The sequence below is a fragment of the Bolinopsis microptera genome, chromosome 12 (assembly GCF_026151205.1).
Source record: "Bolinopsis microptera isolate Bmic1 chromosome 12, MBARI_Bmic_1.0, whole genome shotgun sequence".
NCBI classification, from domain to species: Eukaryota; Metazoa; Ctenophora; class Tentaculata; order Lobata; family Bolinopsidae; genus Bolinopsis; species Bolinopsis microptera.
In genome coordinates, this window is record NC_087083.1 from 9,379,476 (window position 1) to 9,406,464 (window position 26,989).

Genomic DNA, 26,989 nt, shown 5'->3' on the forward strand with positions numbered 1-26,989 from the left:
TGTTCATGTGAACTTCTTATTGAATGAATTAAATGATCAGTAGGAACCGTGGGAACCGTGTTTAGGTCCTACGTATCTTCTACAAATATCGTTTATTTTTAAGTGTGCCGGAAAATTTTAGGAATAACACTGATGAAACTTGACCCATTTCCATATCGCAGTGTTTTTATGGCGTACAGGGAAAGTTCAATATCACATTGATTATTTGCAATACTGGGTCGGATCCATATGTTTATAGGGCGGGTAATTATTAATTGCTTTCTAATTCACCTTTTTAACTTTTTGGTTGTATCACACACCCACGCCAACTTTCTTTTGTATCAAATTTTCAGAACTGTCACAGCTAATTTCTTTTTATGCAAACAAAACAGCTGTCATAATTTTCTGTTTTTTGTCTTTCAAACAAATCGGTGTTCTTTTGGGCTCCATTTGAACAAGTTTATGACTCGAGAAAAGTTAAATTTCCGGTAAATCGGGGTTTGGTAAAACGCGGTTCGACTGTACATCATTTTAGATTGTAGGTCAAACTATAATAACCTTCGATACATCATTTTATATCTGATCACAATTGTAAATGTTAAGGATTTTTGAGCTAGAGTGCCGCCTTTTCCATTTACTCAAAGGGCTGCCAATATATCTCATAGCCCAATATGAATGTTTGGGCCATTCATCATTTCAATATAGCTAATGAAGCAATGATACTACTCTAGATTCAGAAAAAACAATAAATAAATTCCAATTCGTCACACTCTTCCCAGCCTTTTATACTATAGTTTTATCTGTCTTTAAGCAGTCGTCATCAGTAATCTAGCGGCCATGTTGAATTCCATTTACTCAAATTATTTGTTATATAGTTATATATAAGCCATTATAATACTTTTAATTTGGCCTAATGGTTTGGTTTGGTTTAATACTTTCAACACTATACTATATAACAAATAATTTGAGGCTCTAATAATGTAGTTTTACAAAGATTTCAAGCCTTATGTTGTGTGTTTCCCTTCGTGTCCAAAAGCATTATAACCCAATATTAAGTTTTTATAGTTGTTTACTGCTCTACTAAATGTTCATATTCAAAAGTGCATTCAGTAGTTCCGTACATTTTATACTTTTATAATAATAACTTGATATAGTACGTGACATTTTCTCAGCAAAAACGTGATATTCTGGAACACAACTTAATTTGTCAATGTTTCTCGTTCATCCACCTCTCAGATTAAATCATAACCTGCATCCATGAACGCCGAATCTAATCTGACAAGATCAATATCATCCACAAATTTTTTACATATTATATTTAATATAATATATACATATCATATAATATTGTATAATACACATTACATTTAACATTGTCGTCCTCTTTTCATAACCTATTCGATTTTCAGTACTAAGGCAGCAAAGACTAATGAATACAAATAAATCACTTTTCGACGAAATCACTTTTCGACGAAATCAATTTTCAAGATCAAGATCATCCACAATTATTTTACATATTATACTTAATATAATATATACATATCATATAATATTATATAATACACATTACATTTAACATTGTCGTCCTCTTTTCATAACCTATTCGATTTTCAGTACTATGGCAGCAACTCCATGAAGCTAACCTAGACGCTATCTTCTCGCGGGGCCCAGACCCGCGGCCCCTCTAAAAAAGAAAAGATAGAAAATAAGTCTATTCAAATAATTGATTAGGACCGAGTAAGTCTATTCAAAGTTAAGTATAGGACCACTACCTAAAGATCTAAACAGCATTCTACCACCACTCTTCCCCCACACTTGTAATGAAACTCTTGGCATATAAAACTTGAAATAAGATTTCGGGTCCTCTTCCATCCTAGTGCTGCAGGAAAGTCTCAACGAGCCTGTCTGCAGTAATCCCATCATAGTATAACCGTGCAATTACCCCTCACACAAATAGTCCAGTGTAGTGCAATTACCGGACATTACGGGGTGTTTTGTACATTTGTGTCGGGACGGCGGAGGGGGCTGAAGGGGTGGGAATTTGGAATTTTTTTACTCCGGGCATGGGGGTGGAGCGGTACTTAAGTTTAGATATTTTCAGGGGGAGGAGATATTATGAGTTACATTCGGAGGGGTATTACTCAATGTGTGGTTATAGTCGTGCCTAAATATACGTTCGATGAACTTAATATAAAAATAAACGTGATATTAAAGTTAAAAATAGAAGAGTTATACCTGGTATATCATTTTATGGAGACCCGTCTTTATTTTTTTTGTGTTTTGTGATTGTGTCAGTTTTTAATAAGGTCGATTTTATCAATTCTTTGTTTACATGCCCACAGACAGTGTTTAGTCTCCTAGAGTAATGTTTATGATATAGCTTTTAAAATAGCATTAATAAATGTTACCACTCATCGATCTTCTTTTGCAAAGATGCTATGCCACAATAAGTTAGATTGCCACATTCATAATGTTTCTGTGAAATCATAATAATCTTTCATGAGAGTTATATCTGTTATCTAGTACTACAACAGTACTTATTGTATACATCAGAGTGCTTTAGTAAGTCAACGTATAAAGGATAAACTTATGCATCCGTATATACGATCATTTTCGTGAATTACCACCTCTTCCTGTCCGTTCAAGATCTTCAATGTTTGCACGGAATCAGAGTTTTTAATTTCATCGCTTCGGTTTTATTTAAGCAAAGAACCTGAATCTTTAATTATTAATTCCTCTCGAGTGGTTTGATGTAATGTTCCATTTTAAGTGTGTTGAAGAATTATTAACTGTCCATCTTAAAGTTGTTGAGCATATTTAAACCTTTTAACTGTAATTAGGTTGAATATGAGTCTTTTAATCCTAAAATTGGAAATAACCCAAAAATTTAGTAAACGTGTTTTTTGTTATGTTCCGTCTTATTTCATTCTACTTAAATACCGAAATACAGATAAACACTTTTCAAATATTCCTTCATATTTCCTTAAGGCGGGCTTTTTCGCTAATCTAGTCATAAAATGAATCCTCTCCAATTGCATTTCATGTGGTCTTTAAATAATGACTGGATAAATTCGATGACTGGATAAATTCGATTGTTCTCTTCTTCTCTTTGACCGGGTTCTGGAATTTTTACTTTTTAAAATCCGAATATTCATTATCGCTAGAAGCTTTGTGAAATGTTTAAAATTTAATATTTAAAGAATTCACTTTTGGAATTACAATTATTATAGGATTCTTTTGCGATAGTCAAAACGCAACAACTAGCGCTGGATGGCGACAACTAGCGCTGGATGGCGACAACTATAGCGCTAGATGAACCTATTATAGTACTATTATAGAATAATATATTTAGTTATAATACTCAGGGAACTACATAATAAACAGGATTAAACAGGATTAAACAGGATTAAACAGGATTAAACATAAATTTGTCAATGAGAGCCCTAACACTCACGTCTTGGCTATACATCAATATAATAGAAATAAATAAATAAATAATGTGCAAGAGTTTTCTTAAAATAAAAATTTAAAAATCATAAAAATTTAACTTCGTCACATCTTTTGTTGAAAGAGAAACAAGTGCAAATAAAATAATTTAATTCCCATGAACATGTTCCAAAATGATATGATATGTTGATCGTGATATGAAATTAAATGAAGCTCGACTTGACCGTCACGTGTCCGCAGAGGAGTTCCGTTGAGGTGTAGCGGGGACTTTACAGCTGGACTTCAGCAGATCCTTCTTAGTGACTTCCTTCTTCGGGAAACGCCTGTTGTTTGCTCTCACCAAGAACCTCGCTGTCTCTCTTATGAGGCTGGTATCTGTGAATAGCCCCTCTAAGTTAGCGAAAAGACAGGTTTTGGCTCTCTGACTAAAGCGGTGTCGGTAATCTTCATACAGGGAGCAGGTCCGGAGGACGTGTACCTCATCTTCGATGATGGGGTCGAAGAATGGCATTTCTGCGAAATTTTCGAGCATGTCCATGTCCTCTGTTGAGCAAGCTTTACATATCCGAGGTACGATCTGGTTTCTTTTGTGGGTTCCATGACGTCCTGTCTCAATATTGAAATTGTGTGAGCTTGATCTGAATTGAGCCAGCTTTTTGGATTCAGCGTGCGACAGGTTCATATTGAGGTACTGCTCATAGCCAAAACTCATCTTTATGGTGTTGTAGAACGTTAGTTTCTTGTTGTTCCATCTCTCAGTATTCCATATCTGCCTGAAGTTGGAACGCATCGCTTCTTTGATTTGTGAAGGTGAGAGTTTTAGATGATGTCCATTGGGTTGGTTTAGAACCGACCGTGCGGTCTCGATGTTGGTGTTCCAAGAAAGACTGAGGCTGCGTTGCTCTTTGAAGGCATGTCGCACAAGACTGTTAGATCCAGCTTTCTCCATTTTATCTAATCTTTCCCAGTAGTTATACACTTGGGATGATAGCTCTATCGCCAAAGGGTAGCGTCCTGTGTCACCCCAAATTGCCGCATTTGATGTTTGTTTATTGACGTTGAGAGTCCACTTGAGAAACGAGATGTGAAGTTTTTCTAGTGGATCTTGCCTGATCTGTTTTAGGGTGGGAAAGTTACCCGATGAGAAGGCACCCATGAAGTATGTCTGAGGGAGCCAAATCTGGCATCCATAAGAGACTACTGGGACAATAAGTGCATCGAAGAGTTTAAATATTATCTCTTTCCTTATGTGTCGTAAGTCTATCATGCTTTTAAGCGAAAAATAACTCCGAAGTCCTTTCTGCCTAAGTTTGGACTGTGCGACCTTCAGGGATCCTGTCAGAGTGAAAGTCATTCCTAGGTACGTGTACTCACGAACTGAGTCGATCGGTGTTAAACCAAAAGCGAAGGTCTTGCTGTCTTTGAGTATACGACCAGCGCGGTTGAACACCATGATAGCGGTTTTAGACATGTTGACCACTAGGCCCCACTCCTGACAGTAGGCGTACAGAACAGAGAGCATTTTATGTAGGCTTTCAGGATTCAAAGCCAGAAGTACTAAGTCATCAGCCCAGAGCAGATGTGTCACCTTGATGGAGTTAATGATGGGCACTTCGATGTTATCTAGCTCGTTCAGTTCTTCGGAGAGGGCATGTACGAAGCATTTATACAGTTCCGGGGACATGGGATGCCCTTGTTCAGTTCCACAGAACAATCAAATATGATTGTTTAAAATAAATAGATCTAAAGTAAAGACTAATTACTACAAATAAATCACTTTTCGACGAAATCACTTTTCGACGAAATTTGTCTATATTTACTTACATACAGAATTTGGAAAGTACCTCACAGAATCCTTTCACCTTCGAACTCCTCCTGAAAAGAAGTCCTAGTCGTTACCTCCCGTCTCCTACTTGATAAAAGGCTCTTTTCCTTTATATTTTGTTCTGCAAGGTGACAAGGGAAAATACTTCAATTTGAATAAACCGTTAAGAATTATAATTACAATATCTCAGTGTTCCTCAAATACTATGTCAATAATTCGAATAGCATAGTTCTTTAACTATAAACATTAACGGTAAACGTCTGCTGTATTCAAACCAAAAAGTGTCCTGCCATCCAACAGGCCCACTCTTAAATATCCTTAGATTGTATAAACAATCTCCCACTCGTTTTAGCAATCCCTAAACAAATCCCAAACTATCCTTCCTATAGCCAAAACAGAGATGTAAAATTGAACTCTCTGATAACCAAAACAGAGATGTTAAAATAAACTTTCTGTTTCCCTAAAACTCTCTGCCCTTAACAATATCTTTAACTATCCTCCTATAGCCAAAACAGAGTTGTTAAACTGAACTCTTTGATAACCAAAACAGAGATGTTAAACTTTATGTTTCCCTAAAACTCTCTGCACTACCGTGCTGTACTAAATGTCGTACACTAATAAATGCCCTAAAATACTACGGTAAAATACTGTTTAATGTCTAGTACTAAAACTGCTAAAACGAGTATATAACATATCCTCCCCACAAAATTTTGTGGAAGTTCTCCCGTTGCAATTGCAATGGATAACTTTACAAATTCTAATATATATCAAATCTACCTACAAAGTGTTTTTTAAAACCCACATAAAATTGAAAGAAAAAAATGTGTCTCTCTAGCTATCAAAACTGGCACCAAAGCTGCCCAAAATCATTGTCATCACCAAGTTGAAAATAACCATGTTCTAATGAAAATCTTGATTAGTATCACTTTAAGTAAAGTGTTGTTATGATTCAAACTGAATGTAAAAAAGAGGTAGCTAATCTCCCGAATACGGTAAGAATCAACACTCAGGTCGACCTAGTAATATAATAAGACTGTTAAAACGAAACGGTAACAACAAGGTTGTTCTTTTCAAATCCCTGATACCGTGATTTTACTGTAAATACTTTAACAAAATACAATTGTGCACAATTATCAAATATATCACGCAAATTACCGTTCCAGTCTATATGACTTTAATTTAGTCATTTCCGACATTTCTCCTGTGATTAAACATACTTCGGTTTATTCTTTCTCGGTCTGAGTTCATACTTTCTCCTCGGATCTCGGCCGTCTTCTTCACGACTTATGTCAGCAAGAGTAAGTCCTCTACTATCTATTTCTCCGAATTGCATATTGCCCTCTCTGCTCGGTCCAGCAGATGCAGCCGCTACTTCCGGACTAGAGTCAATGTTTTGAGATTGACTTGAATCTAGTGCATCGTGAAAAGATTCGGTGGTGTCTGCACTTAGATTTAATTGTGGATCTTCTTCCTGACGCGGTACATCGTTGACTGATGAGTTTACTATCGTGTCATCCAATCCTCGTTCCTCCTCTTCCACCACAATAGCCGGATCTCCGCTCCCAACTTCAGTTTGTGGTACATCATTTCCAGAACTTGAGAGACTCACTGGTGCTGACGCTTCTCCTCCACTTTTACTGATCTTAGATGAGGGACAAGGAATTCCTTGATCCCTCTTCTTCTTCCGACTCCTCGTGATGATGTGATAATCATCTGAATCATCTGAATCATCTGAATCATCTGAATCATCTGAATCACTATCAGTGACCACGCTCACTTCACTCACGTTGCCTTCACTTTTCCCAGAACAACCGTTGGGAAATCCCACAGCCGCTCCAGGAATCTTTGTGAGTGGCTCTCCCCCTTTATAAGGTTTCATCTTCGTGATGCTGGTCACATTCTTCTCCTGTCCCACCTGTACTTCCATTGTACTGTCGGTTGAATTCTCCACCGGATCCTCTTCTCCTCCAGCAGTTAGCTCGTACATGTCCGGTCTTGTTGCAATTCCAGCACGTTATGTTCTTGTAACCCCGCCACCCGTCTCGCTCTCTATCATGTACTTGTCTGGGTCTTGACGAGTTTCTGTTATCTCCTTGCCATTTGTCCCTATTTTCACCGGACCAAGATCTCGATCTGCCATCCCCCGTAGGTCTCTGATAAGTAGCTTCTTCTCGCTCCTCCCGACTATTTTGCCTCGAAAATGAGGGGTCGTGAACGGTTGGCTCGTCATAAAATGCCGTTTGTTTCATAATCGAAGAAACGGGAATTTCTCTATCGTTCTCATTCATCATCTTCTCAACGCCTTCTATTTTCTCTGCCAATTTCACTGCTTCCTCAAATGAAGCAAAGCTGGCTACATTGAGCTGCTGCATCACATTTTTGCTCCTTACTCCTCGTAAAAGAGCCAAAAGACAATTGTCTTCCGCTATTGTTACATCCAAGTAAGCTACATTCGACTTCGCCCTCAGTCGAAAAACGTACTCACCTATATCTTCTCCCTGCCGCTGACGACAGTTAAGCAGTTCGTTTTTAAGTGCTGTAGCTTCGTTGCCATAGATGGCTCGCTTGTAGAGCGCACAAAAAAGCTCAGGATCTTTTTTCTCCCTATCACTCAGCTTGACTGCCCTCAATACCAAATAGGTTTTATCGTCCACACTTTGGAGCAAATGCTCATTCAGTAATGGACTCTTCAATCTGGTTATTCTCACGTATGAGAGAAATCTCTCACAGAACATTGAAAAATCTTCTCCTTTTTCAAACCTCTTCAATTTAGCTGCTCGGGATGATTTTGAATTCAAAATCCTCCCTGATCCGTCATGATCATTCTCGCTCTCGTTATCCTCCAAATCCGAATCGCCCACATCGAACACCTCTTTTTTAATCTTTTTCTCCTGCACTTTGAGCTCTTCCAGTGCGGTTCTGATTTTCTCTCGTTCAGCTTTGATTTTCTCTCGTTCAGCTTTGATTTTCTCCAACTCCTCTTCTGCTTCAGCCGCTGCTGCAGCCTTTTCTTCCTTGTCACTGCCACATAGTCATCTATGCTCAATTCACTTCGAGGGTATTAACCAATTGATTAATCAGGCTCCAGTTGATAAAAGGCTCTTTTCCTTTATATTTTGTTCTGCAAGGTGACAAGGGAAAATACTTCAATTTGAATAAACCGTTAAGAATTGTAATTACAATATCTCAGTGTTCCTCAAATACTACGTCAATAATTCGAATAGCATAGTTCTTTAACTATAAACATTAACGGTAAACGTCTGCTGTATTCAAACCAAAAAGTGTCCTGCCATCCAACAGGCCCACTCTTAAATATCTTAGATTGTATAAACAATCTCCCACTCGTTTTAGCAATCCCTAAACAAATCCCAAACTATCCTTCCTATAGCCAAAACAGAGATGTTAAATTGAACTCTCTGATAACCAAAACAGAGATGTTAAAATAAACTTTCTGTTTCCCTAAAACTCTCTGCCCTTAACAATATCTTTAACTATCCTCCTATAGCCAAAACAGAGTTGTTAAACTGAACTCTTTGATAACCAAAACAGAGATGTTAAACTTTATGTTTCCCTAAAACTCTCTGCACTACCCTGCTGTACTAAATGTCGTACACTAATAAATGCCCTAAAATACTACGGTAAAATACTGTTTAATGTCTAGTACTAAAACTGCTAAAACGAGTATATAACATACTCATCGTCATTAACTCATCTCCATGACTTATATTCGATTTTTTTTCTCGTGAAATTGTAACGCGGTTAATGTTTAAGATTTTATTTTTATAGCATTCTCTCGATTTTTAGAGTTCTGATCGTCTTTATGAATTGCTGTATTACCAAGACGAGTTCGTTAGTGTTCTCTTTGGTCATTTCATGTTTAATTCCTGTTTGTTTGAAGTTTAATTCCTGTTTAATTCCATATTAGCGACAAGAGAAACGCCATTGATCATGTTGGATGTAAGGAGAGTGACGAATCCTCAAACTACAATAAATTAATTTCTTCTGTAACGTCCTGAATAAATATGGTTACGAAAACAAAATTTACTAAACATTTTAAAACATTACTGAACACCAAAAAATATATTACTAATGCAAAGATAAAACAAAAAAACAAATAATAGTAACACGTGTTGTGACAAAATTTATTTTGACTTAATTTGACGTTTGCTTCATGAAATTTTTCAATATTAAATCTATAATATAAATTGCCAATCTTTTGCAATGAAAGCAGATAAAATGCATAATCCAATATAGAACGACTTCCTTATTTTTCTCTGCTTATCTTGATTTATATTATCTCAACATGTGAATTGTGTTCTACTTCTACTATTTGTTTGTTGCTGAATACTTCCTAACTAAAACCGCTCTGACATATTAGTTCCTAGCAATTAAGTATCAGTAATCAGTAATGAGTATACATGAAGCACATTATTTCATCTCATTTCATTTCGTATAAAATTATCTTATTTCAAATTAAAAACGCCTTCGTCTGCAATTATTAAATTAATATCAATTTCTTCTAGTTTTACCTTTACGGTTTTACCTTTACCGTATATTTAATCAACTTCATTTTTATTCTTATGGTATTTTGAACCCTCTTTTTTATTCATTAGACAATTCCTTCACTCATCTAACTTGTGAAGCTATGCGCAACCCCGATTTACATAGATTTTCGGAGCACGGTAAATCATAGTACCGGGTCTGTCGGGGCATGGTAAATCGAAATATGGTAAATCGGGGTATGACTATATAGTTCAGCGAATGGGGGTGGTTGAAAGGGCCACTGTAAAAATGAAAAACGTGGAGAGGGTATAATTTCTATTGATCTCAACCGACAATTCTAAATCGTTGCACCATTATTATACTGATCCTCTATATCCCTCTTGATTCTTATTAACATTATAGATTTTTAATCTCAAGATTAGCATATTCATCCTCCCCAGTCCCCTCGTCCCCATCGTTCCCCTCGTCCCAACACTAATCCAATGCGAATTTTATTATTTAAATCCACTGAATGGGGTATCTTACGAAGGTTTCAGAGGAGAGAGAACAATGTTCTAACAAATAATCGTTATTACTGTTATGTCTGCGTCAGGTCAGCGCCCTTCCCCACCTTTTTACCCATCATACCTATCACTCCATCCACTTACATCCCGCACAAATAATACATTTTTAGGTTTACCCCACTCCCGAAATAACCTAATACCACAACTTTGACAGTTCGTACGTCTCAATACGTCTGATGATGCGTCTGGTGATGCGTGACTAGCTATAATCTAACTAGTCACATGATAACATAACTACAGTATACTAGGTAATTATAACTAGTCACATGACTACTACTAGTTATAAGGGTGGGGGACTACTACTGGTGTACCATGCTGCTGTAATACCAACAAATGAGCTGCTGGAATCAGTATTTATAGTTTATAAAGGAGTATTTACACAGTTTAGTTTCTCTTGTTTGGGACAGGATAAGTGGATCTTGTTTTTTCTATTGTGGTTTATTATTTAGGCTCGTTAACTGTGGAGGAGGCGTTTGTTTTGGTATACCTGTGCGTATTATCCAGTGTTGGCTGGCAATATAATTGAAATACACTTAGTGTTATAACGCACTTAATTTGAATATACCTGTATGGCTTCCAAATTTTCATATTCCCGTTCAAACCTTTAGTATACCACAGCCGATATTGTTTCATAATCGATTCAATTGACACCTTATTCCCTCAAATAATGCAGTCCCTCAAAATAAATCCACATTGAAGGTCGTGTTTACCTGATCGTCTTTCTTATTTTTCGAGCTGTTAACGTTTATCTTTAAATATTTTACAGAAAACCCGTGATTGGAGTTGTTCCAGTTTCTGTGCGAATCAAGGAAACGTTTACCACGTGCTTTTAATTAACCAGTATTCCTGCTTCCATCAGTTCGGCTGTAGTTTTCTATTTCCTCCTTGGTGACTTTAGTCTCCATGGTAACTCCTTGGTAACTCATTGCAGTAACCACCCTTCACTTACATGTCCTCTTACAATAGGTACTGTAGTTGTGGTTATAGTTGTGAGTATTACGGTTCCGGTATATAACTTCCCGATAACATGGAGAGGATGATCCTAGTTGTGATGGTGATTATCACCATGGTGATGAAGAGTGTTTATAGCACGTGTGTTCCGCCACCCTCTAATGTTTTGGATACGCACGGAGTTGATACCATTGTGTATGGAACTGTTGTGTCTGTAACTAGTTCTAGGTATGTGACATTTATAGAGTATAAATTCCTTAAACAATTTGTATGCTCATTCTGTGATTTATCAAATGTTTTGTCCATATGGATAAAGCAAATTAGTATAACTTAGAAGTAAACAATGAAATTTTTACCTGCAGCAGTGCCATTATAACAGTTAAACAAATTTTCAATGATGTTGAGTACTCATATGGCTTTCTAATTTTACGTAAAATTGAAAATATTTTTTCCGACAAAGATAGAGTCACCATTCCGATATTTTGGGCATTGTCAGTTTTTATTCCCACATAAAAATGTTGAATGTTCAGAAATACTGATGACTTAAAGTCCGATATTATAATTTTGATTAAAGTGTTATTTTATCAATACTTTATACTTTACTTAATTTTTACTTTATTTACTTAATTTATCGTTCTCTTCAGAAGGAGCCACGTATCGACCATAAAATTCTCAGTTTCTTGCAGATTCAAATACTCACACCATGTCAGAGATGTCATTACTATCCGCGCTGTAGCAAGTGAGTAAACTTGTCATAAACTTGTCATAAACTTATCATAAACTTATCATAAACTTATCATAAACTTATCACAAACTTGTCATACACTTGTCATAAACTTATCATAAACTTGTCATAAACTTGTCATAAATTTATCATAAACTTGTCATACACTTGTCATACTCTTGTCATAATCTTGTCATAAACTTGTCATAAACTTGTTATAAACTTGTCATACACTTGTCATACACTTGTCATAAACTTGACATAAATATGTCATAAACGTGTCATAAACTTGTCATACACCCGTCATGAACTTTTCATAAACTTGTCATTACCTTTTAGTGTTGTGATTATTTTGAAATGTTAATTAAACAATTAATTAAATAATGAAATTAAATAACACCTTATATTTCAGTGAATAATGCGTGTAAGAGAGACCTAACAACAGGAGCCGAGTTGGTCTTTTATCTGTCAGATAGTCGGGATCCATCTCAATACAAGTGAGCAAACAGCTGCAGTTAATTATGTAAACATTTATCAGTTCATCGGTGTTAAATTTACAGTTGTTGTTCATGTTGGCATCATTTAGTACATGTAGTTGAAAAATTGAAAAACAAAAGCATAAAAGGGTGTGGTTTAAGAAGACAACACTTCTAGATCAGCCATTATCTGATGTTGGTGCTCAATCGAAAGTTGCGGGTAAAAGATAAAGAGATGCGTTTAAGAACTGATTATGGTAGAGATAAAGGATTTTTAAAGAGAGGCTTGGCCAAGATAGCCCACGAGAGGATAGCATTGAGATGCTCTGCCTACCTCTGGGGTGTGGCAACTCTGGGGAAGGTTGCCGGAGAAATCAGAGTGAATGGTGGAGGATGGTGTTAAAAGTGACATGAGTTAAAATGATACGCTTAAGTGCCAGCTGGGTTTTGAAAAGTAAGATGAGACGAGACATTATATGAGTTTACTCTATGTCACCCCGGTCTGATCCAGCTCTTCCGGCATAATTAAATGTTTGGTGCGGTTTGTGAAATTGACAATCGTGGTGATGTGTTGGTTGTCGAATATGTCGTTGACGGAGAGGTAGTACTGTAGTAGTCCTGGAAATATTGACCTCTTATTTGGGCAATAGCCGAACACTGTCCAAAGAAGTTATAATACGATAATGTAGATAATAACTATAACTATATTAATATAAAGGTTTTAATACACTATATGTCTTCTAACCGTGGTTATTTCAGTTCCGTCGTGTTTCCTCAGCCAGAAGTCGACAGTTTTGCTAGCATTAACGAAGTTGACATCCTCCGACTCCGACAATACTCCTACGCTTCCGGCAGCCTCCCCAAGGGAGATTACTGCCCCGAGGGTAAGCTTTCACAGTTTAATTAAAACAATTAATTGTTTCATCTTTTCATATTAGATTCTTTGTGACTTTGTTTTTCTTTAAATGTTGAGGAACACTGAATCAATATTCAGTGCAACTTCGAACTCTTTCGTCTTTACATATTAGATTCTTTGCTGTCCTATAAATTTTGAGGAACTTTGATTCAATTTCTTCGATTTTTTCAGTCTGTGTAACTTAATAACCAAAAATATTTGCCAGACTGTGTAACTGGCAGTTCTTGGAGCGGATGGAGCGACTGTTCAGAAGATTGTGGAAGTGGCTTCATTCAGAGGCATCTCGAGATCAGCGAAAACAAACTCAAAGGTTTGAAAAATTCCAATTCTTTTTATGCAAATAAGTTGTAATTCTTAAAAGATCTCATTTTCAAGGTACGTAATGTTACGTGTATGCATATTACGTACTTTTAGCAGAACATTTCTTACTTTCTTCTTCCTTAGAATTGAGACGTGTTTCAGGCAAAGTACGCTGCCCGGCAGTTACAGAGACAGCACACTGCTACCTCAAACCCTGTGGCGACCCTTATAACCTTAATAACAACGTTAATAAATGGGTAAGTTTTAACTTAGATTCTAAGTTAACATATTTAATTGATATTTAGTTTTCATATACTCATATACTACCTGCCAAAACTGTAGCGTTCCCTGGCACGATTTCGCCTTCCTATTTCTGATTTTTCTTTCGTTATGAAACTTTTGAAGGAACATTATATGTCGGTTACAACTTACTGCTACTTGGTTATCTTGATTCTTGCCCCGACAGCCCTCACAAACTAACATTGAACACCTTCTCCCAGACGGAGACGTACATGATAATAGGAAGCTGCCAAACGACCCAACCTGTCCGGTACCTCCTGTGCACAGAGCTCTGTGAGATGGGATACTCCAACAAGCCCACCGATGTGGATATCCGACCTGAGAGGGTTATCTGCGGGGACCAGATCAAGTTCAAGGCAGTTTCCGTTACGCTGGAGTGTGGGTGTTTGAAGGACGGAGATGTTACCAGTGACCCTTTAGCTTCTCTCTTTGACGGATGAGAGTAGTGTCAGAATAACAGTTTTTGTATCAGATGTGTTTAGCGTAGAACGTTCTCAGCTTCGAGATACTATCTCAGATACTATCTCAGATAGCTATAGGCAGATGTGCAATACACGTGCAATGCACGTGTATTGCACATTGTGCATAGGAGAGAGATAACGACGAACATGAGCTATATACAGAGAGTGATAGCTTAGTTAAACAGATAGCTTTAAGAAATAAGAGCTCTTTTTAGGGCCCTCCAGACTAACTTATTGATCATTGATTAGATGGTCAGATAATTATTATGATTTTATGATAGATAGTAATGATTACTTATAAATACTATTAGTGTTTATATCTTAAATAATAGGCTAGCAATACATTTTATAAGGTCTCCTGCTGTGCCGTAGTTTTCCGTCCCACTAATGAATTTATGGTGGGGCGCCCTGTATCTTAACTGATCATAGCCAATTATTTGTATTATTATAATTAAATTCAAATGTAGGTTCGTGCAACTCCTTAGCTTTGATTTTGGCGCCCATTTGATCATTCAATTTTATGATTTTAATTTTATCATTCTTGTTTTAACACAGAGATTGTGTACGGAGAAAATTTGATAGAGAACAATTTGATAAATACTTTAACTTGAAGATTAATTCAAAATTCAAAACTTTGAGGAAGTTATACCACAATTTATTCTTTATTCTGACCCCTGCAATTATGTTTAACAATTGCAATTTTACTAGTTATTTTATTATAGCAATAGCTTTAGCTTTAGCATTAGCTTATTTCTGCTGTAAACGTTAATTTATATTTACAGTTTCACTGCAAAGAATTTAATGATAAATTGTTTAAACCCTTATGCTATTTATTTATTTATTGAATGTCGATTGAATTTATGACTTCCGTTTGTTCAAAACTTCTGTTACTGCTGAATTCATCATTTTAAAATGTCTATTTGTTTTTCTCACTTCGCTGACTAATTTCGCTATAGATGATTAAATATTCAAAACCATGTTTATGCTAAATCTAGAAACAAAAAGCATAATTCAAATTGCACTAAATGTGTACGTTTTTATAAAAATATTGAACCGAATGGAGAGTCCTAACTCTTCTCGAGTCCTAAAATGGCGTTTTACTTGTCTCATACTATCTTGCTGGTTTTAACGTCCCTCCCTATGGTAAAATGTAAATTATTCGTTGTATCTGCATAATAATTCTTCTCGCCACCAGAATAGCATTTTAACCTTAATATGTCAATTGAATTTTTAAGGTGATTCGAAATCACCGTTCAAAATATATAGATTGAAGTTGGTTTCAATTTTCGAGGGACAGACCTTTTGGGAAATCTCTAACTCTAAGCTAAGTTAGACTTAGATCGAGTGTAAAGTGATTTAGCACACATGTACATTTTTATTACTGATGAATGTAAATGTGAGCATCATCACACAGCATGGAAAAAAGAAGCTGGGCATAATGCATATCTACTTAAAGATATGCGTAGTGATATAAGTAGCTATTTGGTCGACTAGAAACAATGCGCAGTTTATTTATTATTACTCCAGACTGCCAATGCGCACACACTCCCGAATTGTGCACATTGCATGGCAGTAACTTCTTTCAAACTTTATTAATTGAGATCAAATCATTTGCAATGTATTCCATATTCAAAATTAATTTATGTACATATAGTTATATAAATCACTTACCTAGCTTGCTAGTGATACTGATAGTCAAGCTACTGCTCGCTTCTCTCACGTGTCCAGGAAGCTTGAAAAGAGCGTGGCGCACAGGGTGAGGGACTGGCATTTTAGAGGATAGCATATGCTTTTGTTAAGGATTGGGTGAGGGTTAGGGTTAGGATCAGATTAAATTTAGAGGGTTAAGGTTTCGAATAGTCGTTCAGGACCAGCTAGAGAACGGGTTGAAAAAGTCACGTGACAGTCGAGTGTAGATTAATTGACGATGTCAATTCATGGCAGCTCGGCGCAGCACAGTAGCGCATCTCGCCGATCTAGCCAGAGTGAGAAGCCTTATTAAGTGCGCGGCGCGGCACAGTAACGCATCGCGCTACAAAGTGTAGAGTGATCAATCATCATCCCCACTGACTGGCGTGCCAGGTAAAGTTTACCTAGCTGGGGACCCCAGGCTATTATGTTCATAATCAAAGAAGTAGAATAGAGATTCGGCGGAATGACAGGCTGAGCGCCGCCCAGTAAGGTAAAGCTTCTTGTCGAGCGGCGATAGGATATGTCAATTCCGAGAGGCGATAGGAATTGCTCTCGGACCGATCGATTGGAAATTAAAAACTAATCGGATCCGAGCGCTAATCCTGCCTAGCGGAGATAGGATTTAACAATTCCGAGTGGCAGTAGGATTTTCTCTCGGACGCGGACCAAAAAGAATTTGCTCTCGGACCAAATTAATGAGATCTTCCTTTCATGTTTCAGTACTTTTAAAATTAACTTCAGGATACCTTAATTGATATATAGTACTTTGATCTTCAAGTTAACTTCAGGATACCATTGTAGCACAATTTTCAAGTTAACTTCAGGATACCATGTAATACTTTTCAAGTTAACTTAAAACGTTTCACAGACACAATTAAGAAGGCCGCGCGCGGGAGGCGGGCGCGCGCCACTCACAGGAGGAGCATGCCATCAGCCATGCAAGCACAAGGGCTTTGGTTAAAGCAATTTGTGACATGAAATAAGCTCGAGCAATAAATGAATACTGGTTATACTGCTGTTCCCTGAGAAAAGGCAGTAACTGTAAGTATTTATGCGTAAATAAATTATTGTCGTATGTCCTAAACATGCTTAAAAGCATAAATTCACCAACACTGATCTATAAAAACCATTTTTCTTCAGAATAACTGAACTATTTTCTTATTTGCATTGGACTTACATCATTTTCTGAGGAAATTGCGGACTTACTGTCTTTTATCAGGATCGATTTCAACCGCGCCGAATCCTCTCTAAAAAGGCAGTAAGTTCATTTTTCCTCAGATAAAGTCAACACAAAAATAAAACTTTTCTATATTCTTGATCATATCCTTGCAGTATAATTATGTGAACCTCCTGTGCATTGCAAGTGTGTAATAATTTGACGAAAAATAGATAATTTCTTTTTAAATATCGAATATTTTGGATTAATATTTACAGCTAGCCTAGCATCAATCATTATATTATATTCAGCTTTGTCAGACGATTTATTTTGGGAAAAAATATTTGAACATACATCATTTAAAGCACAAAATTTTTCGATATTTCACACTAGGCAGGGGGACCCTGGCCTTGTGTTCAGGTTCAAAAATTTTGAAAATAATATTTCTTTAAATTTCGAAATATTAGTGCCAAATTGTTTTTCTTGCTGAGCTGATTGGCTTTTACTAATTTGCTCGCGTGAGTTTCGTTTTCATGGTTTAGTAGCCGTACAAAACGTACAAAACGGTTTTACATAAACCCTAATCACAGGGAGACTAAAGTGCAAAGAAACTGCTGCTAACTGCTGCTGACTGCTGCTAACTGCTAGATATAATCCCAACACTATATAACCCTAACCATAACCCCGCGAAGTTGGCCATAACGTACGTAACCCTTACCACAACCATAACCTTAACCCGAGCCCTAAACAATCGAATTCATGTTTTACTAGCCTGTCACGTGACCAAAACGGTTTTTTGCCCATAACTCTCGATCCGTGGAAGCATTTTTACCCTACGTCATGTTCGGAATCAGCGTCCAAAAATACACCGATTCAGATCATATCAATTTCACACCCAATTAACAAAGGGCCTTTTCACAAGATGAAGAATTTTCTTAAAATTTGGGCGAGCGATTCAGTAGGAGCGGAGCTGATTACGACCACATAAGAATTATTTCAATATAACTAAAACTGTGCATGGAAGTTATAGGCCAAAAACTATAAAAACTGTAAATAAAGTCTGGACTTACTGACTTTTCTCAGGGAACGGAAAAAGTTCCCTCAGAGAAGGCTGTACAAATGGACTTACTGCCTTTTCTCAAGGAAGGTTTTGGGATAACTGTGAAATTTATAGGCCATAAACTATAAAAACTGCAAATAAAGTTTGGACTTACTGCTTTTTCGCAGGGAACAGAAAAACTTCCCTCAGAGAAGGCTAGTAGAAATGGACTTACTGCCTTTTCTCAGGGAACGGCAAAATAAACTATAGTATAGCAAGCTAAGTAATAAAATGCAAATATAGAGTTATAGCTATAGTTATATATGGTAACAATTACGGTTATGCTAGCTAGGTAGTGCGCCATCGACAGTGAGCCGTGCGTGCCGACTGTAGGATGGTTTTTTAGCGGTAATTTCGGCCAGCACAAAATTCTTGAAACAAATTCGTATTGAGCTGAGTAACCTTCCGGCCCTTGATCCAATTTTAACAAAAATTGGTTAGCTAAGTCAGACTTTATTTTTATCGTGCACCCCCTAGACTTATGCCGATTCAAATAATTAAAAATTGTATGCATTGCAACTTTGGAGGACTTCGCTGCTTCGACGCGCCGCGCAAACTATCATTTTTACTTTGCGAACGTAATGGCAATGCGTACGTTATTTTTTAATTTTGTGATCCATCCTGGTTTTGTTTGCGCGCGCGCATTTATTAACCTCATATCTTGCCAGTTTAACACGTAAATTGGGATTTTTAGGGTTGAGGTACAATTATAGTAGAGGCTCTTACGGGCAAAAAGACGTGTTTTCTGCTACGAGTTTAGAGACCTAACCGCTAATTGGACACAATAGTATGATGTCTAAGGATCGATAATATGTTAAGAAGTATAAATTTGGCCTTATTAGTCACGTGCTATACCAATGCGCGTTTTAAACTTTGACAGTCTATTACTCTAAGGCAAATAGAGTAATTATATTCATATTTTGTCAGCAATAAGATCACATCATTTTCTATTTGGTGTGAAAATATGAGCTAGAACGGACATAATCTCGCTGAGTTATAGCTGTTTGAAATTTATGATGAACGCGCGGGTGCCAATTGATAACAACTAAATGCTTTTGCGCGTAGTGCGCGTCGAAAATTTGGCAAAAACGCTTGCGGAGTGACAATATTCAAACTTCGATAAAGTATATGAAGTGGGTACTTCTCGGAAAGGAAAAATTTAGGCAAACACGATGTGACTATTTTTGGGTTGATTTAATACAACTGCAAAAAATTATTCAAACTTCAAGCAAAAAAGTCAAAATTTTTAACACTTTTTTGGATTTTTACCTCAGAACAAATAGAGGGATTTGTTTTATTTTTATACAATCTTGTGCGGCTGTCTTTTAGCTATCTTTATGCAAGTTTTGCCGACATGCCAACAAAATTAACTTGCTCAAAATATCAAAAAACATGGTTTTTTGGCCTATTTTTGGCCCAAAAATCGGTTTTTTGCGATTTTACCCCAGAACAATCAGTCCAATCATCTTGAAACCACTTTCAATCGATTCTACGGTCAAAAATACGTCTAGTAAGGTGTATCTGGGGTCCCTAACGTATCGAGCAGACAATGCCCGTAAGAGCCTCTACTATTATACAATTGTTGTATTTTCACGGTCACCAGGGCCAGGTCACCTTATAACCGTAAAAACCTAAAACGTGTATGAACCTATTAAATAATAGTATTGATAATGATATAGTGATACACGTTGCATTTATAATTATTTTTCGCGCGCGACTTAAAAGATTTGTGCAACGTGCGCGTGAAGTGTATGAAGGAACAAAAACAAAGTGATCCAATTCTAATCGAAATCCAATTCTAATCAAGTAGAGGGCCAAAGTTTTTTAGTAGGTTTAATATAACCTACAAAAACGCGGACGTGACCAAGTAGAGTTGGACTCAAATATTCATATTCTTAGGTAGTGCGCCATCGACAGTGAGCCGCGCGTGCCGACTGTAGGATGGTTTTTTAGCGTTAATTTCGGCCAGCACAATTTTCTTCAAACAAATAGATATTAAGTATCCTTCCCGACCTCCGATTGCAACAAAAATTAGTAAGCTTACTCATAGACTTACAAGAAAAGTTTAAAGCATATCCAACCATCAGACATTATGTTACAGCTAAAAGCAGCGTATTTTGCACCATTTTTATCACTATATCAACTCCGATATCCACCAAATTTTTCGGACAGTTGTAAAAGCCCTATTGGAAGGTCGTCGCCAATTTTCAGAAGGATCTCATGCAAGAAACTGAAAATATATCCAAATAATACGACAAAAATCAACGAATTTGGTCAAATTTGGTCAAATTACGCGACTTTTACAGCTAATTTTGCTCCAAAAGCCGCGCACCATCAAATATGGCACCTAGGCAAAACTCACTGATCTTTCCAAAAAGGTATGACAAATTTGGTATTGTGAAATTTCTCACAGTCTTTAGAAAACAATGGTACAAAAAATTTTAAAATCCGAGCAAGTTTATTTTTATGGTGCACCCCCTAATATTCTGATCTTGATTAGTTTTGTTTGCTATATTTTAAATTTTTATGTATGTCAGTATTTGTTCAGTATTTTACTTTTAGCGCAGTATTTTAGGGCAGATTTTAGCGCACAATATTTAGTGCAGTATGGTAGGGTAGAAGTTTAGTTTTAACACTTTTGTTTTCGTTATGTCACTTATAGGGAGTTTAGTTTGGGACTGTTTACTAAAGATTGTAAACAGATAGTTTGGGATTGTTTTGGCTATCTGGGTACACTTAGGATTAGGCCAGAGAGATGGCAGGGGATATTTTGGTTCTGGGTGATAAAAAGTTTTTTGTTCATTGTTTTGGATATTGGAGTGAGGGTGGAGAAATATTGAAATTGTACTTGCAAACTCGATATCACGTACCAAAATTAAAGTATTTCACTTCTCGTCTCCTCGAACCAAATTCAAGGGAAAAGACCACTTTAAGTTTATCATCGCGTAGCGGTTGTATTAAAAGCAGTTATTTAAAGTTACAAGCATATCATGAAGGTAAAATTTCGTGTTCGTATTCAGATGAGGACGCGCGACGAGCTGGCATTGTCAATCAAATGAAACATGAAATGAGTAATTGCGATATCTACGTTAACATCAAAAGTTTACGTTATAGATAAAATAACAGCTCGACCACAGCTTGTCGTTTAACAGGATTTTTATTGTAATGTCTACATGGTGACACCATCACCATGGTGACACCATCACCATGGTGATACAATTGATCTTTATGATTATCTAACAATAACACGTTAATGGTCGAATAGTTTAGTGGGTACAGTTATACCGGCAAGCAAATCAAATAATTTTTAAATGGTAAACTCAAACTATCAGGATGTCAAATAAAAATATTGAAATACATTTAGTAACAATATTAACCAAAATTATAAGAATATCGCCCGAACTAAGCAATATTAATAAACAATGACGTTAGACTTAGCATGTAAGAGAAAGCGGTTAGTTTTGATTCGTGAGATTTCAGCTAAATTATGTAGGAAATTACACATATTAATGTGAATGATTTGATTTAAATTGATGAATGAATGAATGAATGTTTGAATTTAAGTATTGTTGATCATTTGATAGGACAAAGAATTAATTACTTGCACCTATCTTTACCTCCCAGGAGCCGAAGTTTACAAACCTACAAATCTACTAAAGAGCTTTAACAAACCTGCACAGTTAGGGGTCGGAGAGAACACCCCCGCTAAAGAGCTTTAACAAACCTGCACAGTTAGGGGTCGGAGAGAACACCTCCGCTAAAGAGCTTTAACAAACCTGCACAGTTAGGGGTCGGAGAGAACACCCCCGCTAAAGAGCTTTAACAAACCTGCACAGTTAGGGGTCGGAGAGAACACCCCCGCTAAGAGCTTTAACAAACCTGCACAGTTAGGGGTCGGAGAGAACACCCCCGCTAAGAGCTTTAACAAACCTGCACAGTTAGGGGTCGGCGAGAACACCCCCGCTAAGAGCTTTAACAAACCTGCACAGTTAGGGGTCGGAGAGAACACCCCCGCTAAGAGCTTTAACAAACCTGCACAGTTAGGGGTCGGAGAGAACACCCCCGCTAAAGAGCATTAACAAACCTGCACAGTTAGGGGTCGGAGAGAACACCCCCGCTAAGAGCTTTAACAAACCTGCACAGTTAGGGGTGGGAGAGAACACCCCCGCTAAGAGCTTTAACAAACCTGCACAGTTAGGGGTCGGAGAGAACACCTCCGCTAAAGAGCTTTAACAAACCTGCACAGTTAGGGGTCGGAGAGAACACCTCCGCTAAAGAGCTTTAACAAACCTGCACAGTTAGGGGTCGGAGAGAACACCTCCGCTAAAGAGCTTTAACAAACCTGCACAGTTAGGGGTGGGAGAGAACACCCCCGCTAAAGAGCTTTAACAAACCTGCACAGTTAGGGGTCGGAGAGAACACCTCCGCTAAGAGCTTTAACAAACCTGCACAGTTAGGGGTCGGAGAGAACACCCCCGCTAAGAGCTTTAACAAACCTGCACAGTTAGGGGTCGGAGAGAACACCCCCTCTAAAAGCTTTAACAAACCTGCACAGTTAGGGGTCGGAGAGAACACCCCCGCTAAACAGCTTTAACAAACCTGCACAGTTAGGGGTCGGAGAGAACACCCCCGCTAAAGAGCTTTAACAAACCTGCACAGTTAGGGGTCGGAGAGAACACCCCCGCTAAAGAGCTTTAACAAACCTGCACAGTTAGGGGTCGGAGAGAACACCCCCGCTAAAGAGCTTTAACAAACCTGCACAGTTAGGGGTCGGAGAGAACACCTCCGCTAAGAGCTTTAACAAACCTGCACAGTTAGGGGTCGGAGAGAACACCCCCGCTAAGAGCTTTAACAAACCTGCACAGTTAGGGGTCGGAGAGAACACCCCCTCTAAAAGCTTTAACAAACCTGCACAGTTAGGGGTCGGAGAGAACACCCCCGCTAAACAGCTTTAACAAACCTGCACAGTTAGGGGTCGGAGAGAACACCCCCGCTAAAGAGCTTTAACAAACCTGCACAGTTAGGGGTCGGAGAGAACACCCCCGCTAAAGAGCTTTAACAAACCTGCACAGTTAGGGGTCGGAGAGAACACCCCCGCTAAGAGCTTTAACAAACCTGCACAGTTAGGGGTCGGAGAGAACACCCCCGCTAAAGAGCTTTAACAAACCTGCACAGTTAGGGGTCGGAGAGAACACCCCCGCTAAGAGCTTTAACAAACCTGCACAGTTAGGGGTCGGAGAGAACACCCCCGTTAAGAGCTTTAACAAACCTGCACAGTTAGGGGTCGGAGAGAACAACCCCGCGGTACACTCCACCTCCATGCTCCCCGCCACCAGATAGTATCCCGGAAAGCAAGATAACGTTACCACCCCACCGTCTGGTACAGGGAGTGACTCAGTGGGGACGAGTACGTTCTGCCAGGATGGGGGTTTACTTTTGCAAGGGATTGTAGCACCTGTGGGTGGAGGGTTTTTACTTTTCTTACTTTTACTTTTCAGATAACTCTATTCTATCAGAGTATATACTTATATACTATCGATTGAGAAGCCGAATCAGTGCGCTCACAAACAGAAACCAAAAATATTCATTTGAAACTTTTAAATTTTGATAGCTAAATTATAATATATCCGTGCAGCTTACTTTTTTCAATTTTGCAATGCGCATCTCCTTTATTCTGGACGGTAACCTGCACAGAATTTACTGGATCAGTAAATCCCAGGGTTTTTAGCTTGCTGGTTGTTGCTACTGGCAACCCCGGCTTTGTTGCAGAGTAGATCTGAAACTGGTCTCCCTCTTCGTCAAAGTGGATGATGATTTCAAGCGCAGCACTGTTCATGTTAAAGTCAGACATTATTTGTTGCTGTGTTATCGGGTCATAAATTGTCTTCTCACTGCCCGATTGGTTAAGTTCCTTGATCTCAAGTGTGCTGATGACAAGCAACTCTATCTTAATGAAATGTAATTCTCCAATCACAACAAGAGGAGGATTAGAAACGGTGACTTTGTAGCTGATACTGATGTTGGAAGTGGTAAGGTCGATATAGTTCCAGGCTTCGCAAGCTGCGGTATCTGTAAAAGGGTAAAAGTTAAAAAGTTGTTATTTTTGGATACAGTCGCCTGAAAAAAAGCGGACGCTTTAAAGATTTCGCGAATATTCGACTTTTTCTAAAGAAACAGGTTTATTGATCAGCTGAAGCATTTCACAAAGCTTTTGTATGTTTTAATGCTTTCATCACCTCAACATAATAAATGATTTGATTTCTTTTGATTGCCAGGGAGGTGTTAAAAGTCCAAAATAAGGTTATACTTTTATCTTTGTCTTTAAACTTTTGAACTAGTGATAATTAAACGAAATAATTCATAACAGCAATAATTTATAATGATAATAATATAATATATAAATCTGTCTATACGAGTATATGAGACAAGAAAAACGCTATCTTAGGAGGCGAGGAGGATATATAACATAATGTGGGTGACCTCCACAGAAACTACTGAAACTTAATCAGAGGGTGAGTTTATTGGGGTCTGATACAAGGTATAACATTCTTTCCGGTTCTACAGCATATTCAGTAGACTCAGCTACATAATGGCTCAAGATGTTATGAGGTTATGGAATTGGTCAGCCCATCAGCCTCCCGTGCAGAAGATCTGACAACCGCTTTAGTGCTTTAGTGGTATATAAGGCTCACATGTTCTAGGAGTTAGACTCTATACGGCAAACTAGTTTCTGATGGCTTAACCCTTATCACATGTTCTAGGAGTTAGACTCTATACGGCAAACTAGTTTCTGACGGCTTAACCCTTATCACATGTTCTAGGAGTTAGACTCTATACGGCAAACTAGTTTCTGACGGTTTAACCCTTATCACATGTTCTAGGAGTTAGACTCTATACGGCAAACTAGTTTCTGATGGCTTAACCCTTATCACATGTTCTAGGAGTTAGACTCTATACGGCAAACTAGTTTCTGACGGCTTAACCCTTATCACATGTTCTAGGGGTTAGACTCTATACGGCAAACTAGTTTCTGACGGTTTAACCCTTATCACATGTTCTATAGGAGTTAGACTCTATACGGCAAACTAGTTTCCGACGGCTTAACCCTTATCACATGTTCTAGGAGTTAGACTCTATACGGCAAACTAGTTTCTGACGGCTTAACCCTTATCACATGTTCTAGGAGTTAGACTCTATACGGCAAACTAGTTTCCGACGGCTTAACCCTTATCACATGTTCTAGGAGTTAGACTCTATACGGCAAACTAGTTTCTGACGGCTTAACCCTTATCACATGTTCTAGGAGTTGGACTCTATACGGCAAACTAGTTTCTGACGGCTTAACCCTTATCACATGTTCTAGGGGTTAGACTCTATACGGCAAACTAGTTTCTGACGGTTTAACCCTTATCACATGTTCTATAGGAGTTAGACTCTATACGGCAAACTAGTTTCTGACGGCTTAACCCTTATCACATGTTCTAGGAGTTAGACTCTATACGGCAAACTAGTTTCTGACGGCTTAACCCTTATCATACTAGGGACTATAATTTACAGTCTGTCAGGTAGAATGGTTTAGCTAAATCTTCCAGTCTTCACAATTCAACTTTTAGTTTCTAAAGGACTGCCAAGGCTATCCAGAGTTTAAAAAAGACTGCCGGCTTTTCGGTTATATATCCCTAGTCAAAACGGAAAAAAAATGTTTTAAATTCATTCAATAATTTTTACAATCGGTAGTTAGTAGTTTGACTAACCTGTAACCAAGTGAAGTAAGGAAAGTGCACTTATTAAAACACTCATTATATCCTCACGTTTTACTTCTACAAAATTAAACCATACAAGCCTATAATAACCTGTTTGTCGGTAAAACTTAACTGTAAACCATTATACTTTTATAATTCATGTTCCCAGATGACTTAGGATAGAGCAGAGAGTTCAGTTTTACAATTAGCAACTTGTGTATCACCTGTGAAACAATTAAGGGTACAAAACAAGCCATTATGTGTCTTGCTGTACTTATAATTGAGCTGTTTTAGATAATTGGCCAGTTATTGATATTATCATATTATAGTGGAGTTTGAGAAGTTCTTGTAACTTTATCTATTAAGTTTTCAAATAGTGTTTTTAAAGGTGATGCAGCTGAACATGATAGTTGAAAATTGAAATGGAAAGTATGAAAAATAAGGTATGATTGAACAGTTATTTATCTCAAACCGTTTAGTCTGAAAGCAATTTCAAAGTGAAATAAATCGATTCAATCCTAATCTCTCTCAAATCAAAATCACTTTGCATTAGAACTGTTTAAGTGTTTAAAAACTAAACTGTTTTCAGTCGACAACTTTGAAGTAAATCAAAACTGCTTTAAAATAAAATTGTTCTGAAGTTCAAATATTTTGAAACTACTTTACTCTGCACCGTGGGATTGGATTGTGGTTACGGTTATTATTCGATCTTCGGGGTTATTTAGGGTTAGGTTGGGGATTTAGGTATGACTGTTTCGTACGGCTGTAAAACTGAAAAAATTCACGTGATAGCACGCTGGAGAGTGAATTAGTAAAAGCCGATGTACTTATTGACAATGACTATCTACACTGGAG

At 37.6% G+C, this 26,989-nt stretch overlaps 1 protein-coding gene across 1 annotated transcript; it reads left to right on the top strand.

The window, feature by feature from the left end:
- The first annotated feature begins 11,281 nt into the window (after positions 1-11,281).
- LOC134824423 (uncharacterized) lies at positions 11,282-15,363 on the top strand. Its single transcript, XM_063836327.1, has 7 exons — positions 11,282-11,496; positions 11,913-12,007; positions 12,405-12,489; positions 13,228-13,352; positions 13,590-13,694; positions 13,847-13,941; positions 14,185-15,363. Exons 1-7 carry the CDS (start codon positions 11,345-11,347, stop codon positions 14,422-14,424), a joined length of 897 nt encoding a protein of 298 aa, XP_063692397.1. The 5' UTR covers positions 11,282-11,344; the 3' UTR covers positions 14,425-15,363.
- The last annotated feature ends 11,626 nt before the right edge of the window (positions 15,364-26,989 follow it).

What these genes read in the sequence shown, in the direction of transcription:
- LOC134824423 (XM_063836327.1), top strand. Translation starts at nt 11,345, where the DNA reads ATGGAGAGGATGATCCTAGTTGTGATGGTGATTATCACCATGGTGATG. An exon ending in TACTATCCGCGCTGTAGCAA is followed by an intron (nt 12,008 to 12,404) that starts GTGAGTAAACTT and finishes CTTATATTTCAG; the next exon opens with TGAATAATGCGTGTAAGAGA. An exon ending in CAGCGAAAACAAACTCAAAG is followed by an intron (nt 13,695 to 13,846) that starts GTTTGAAAAATT and finishes GACGTGTTTCAG; the next exon opens with GCAAAGTACGCTGCCCGGCA.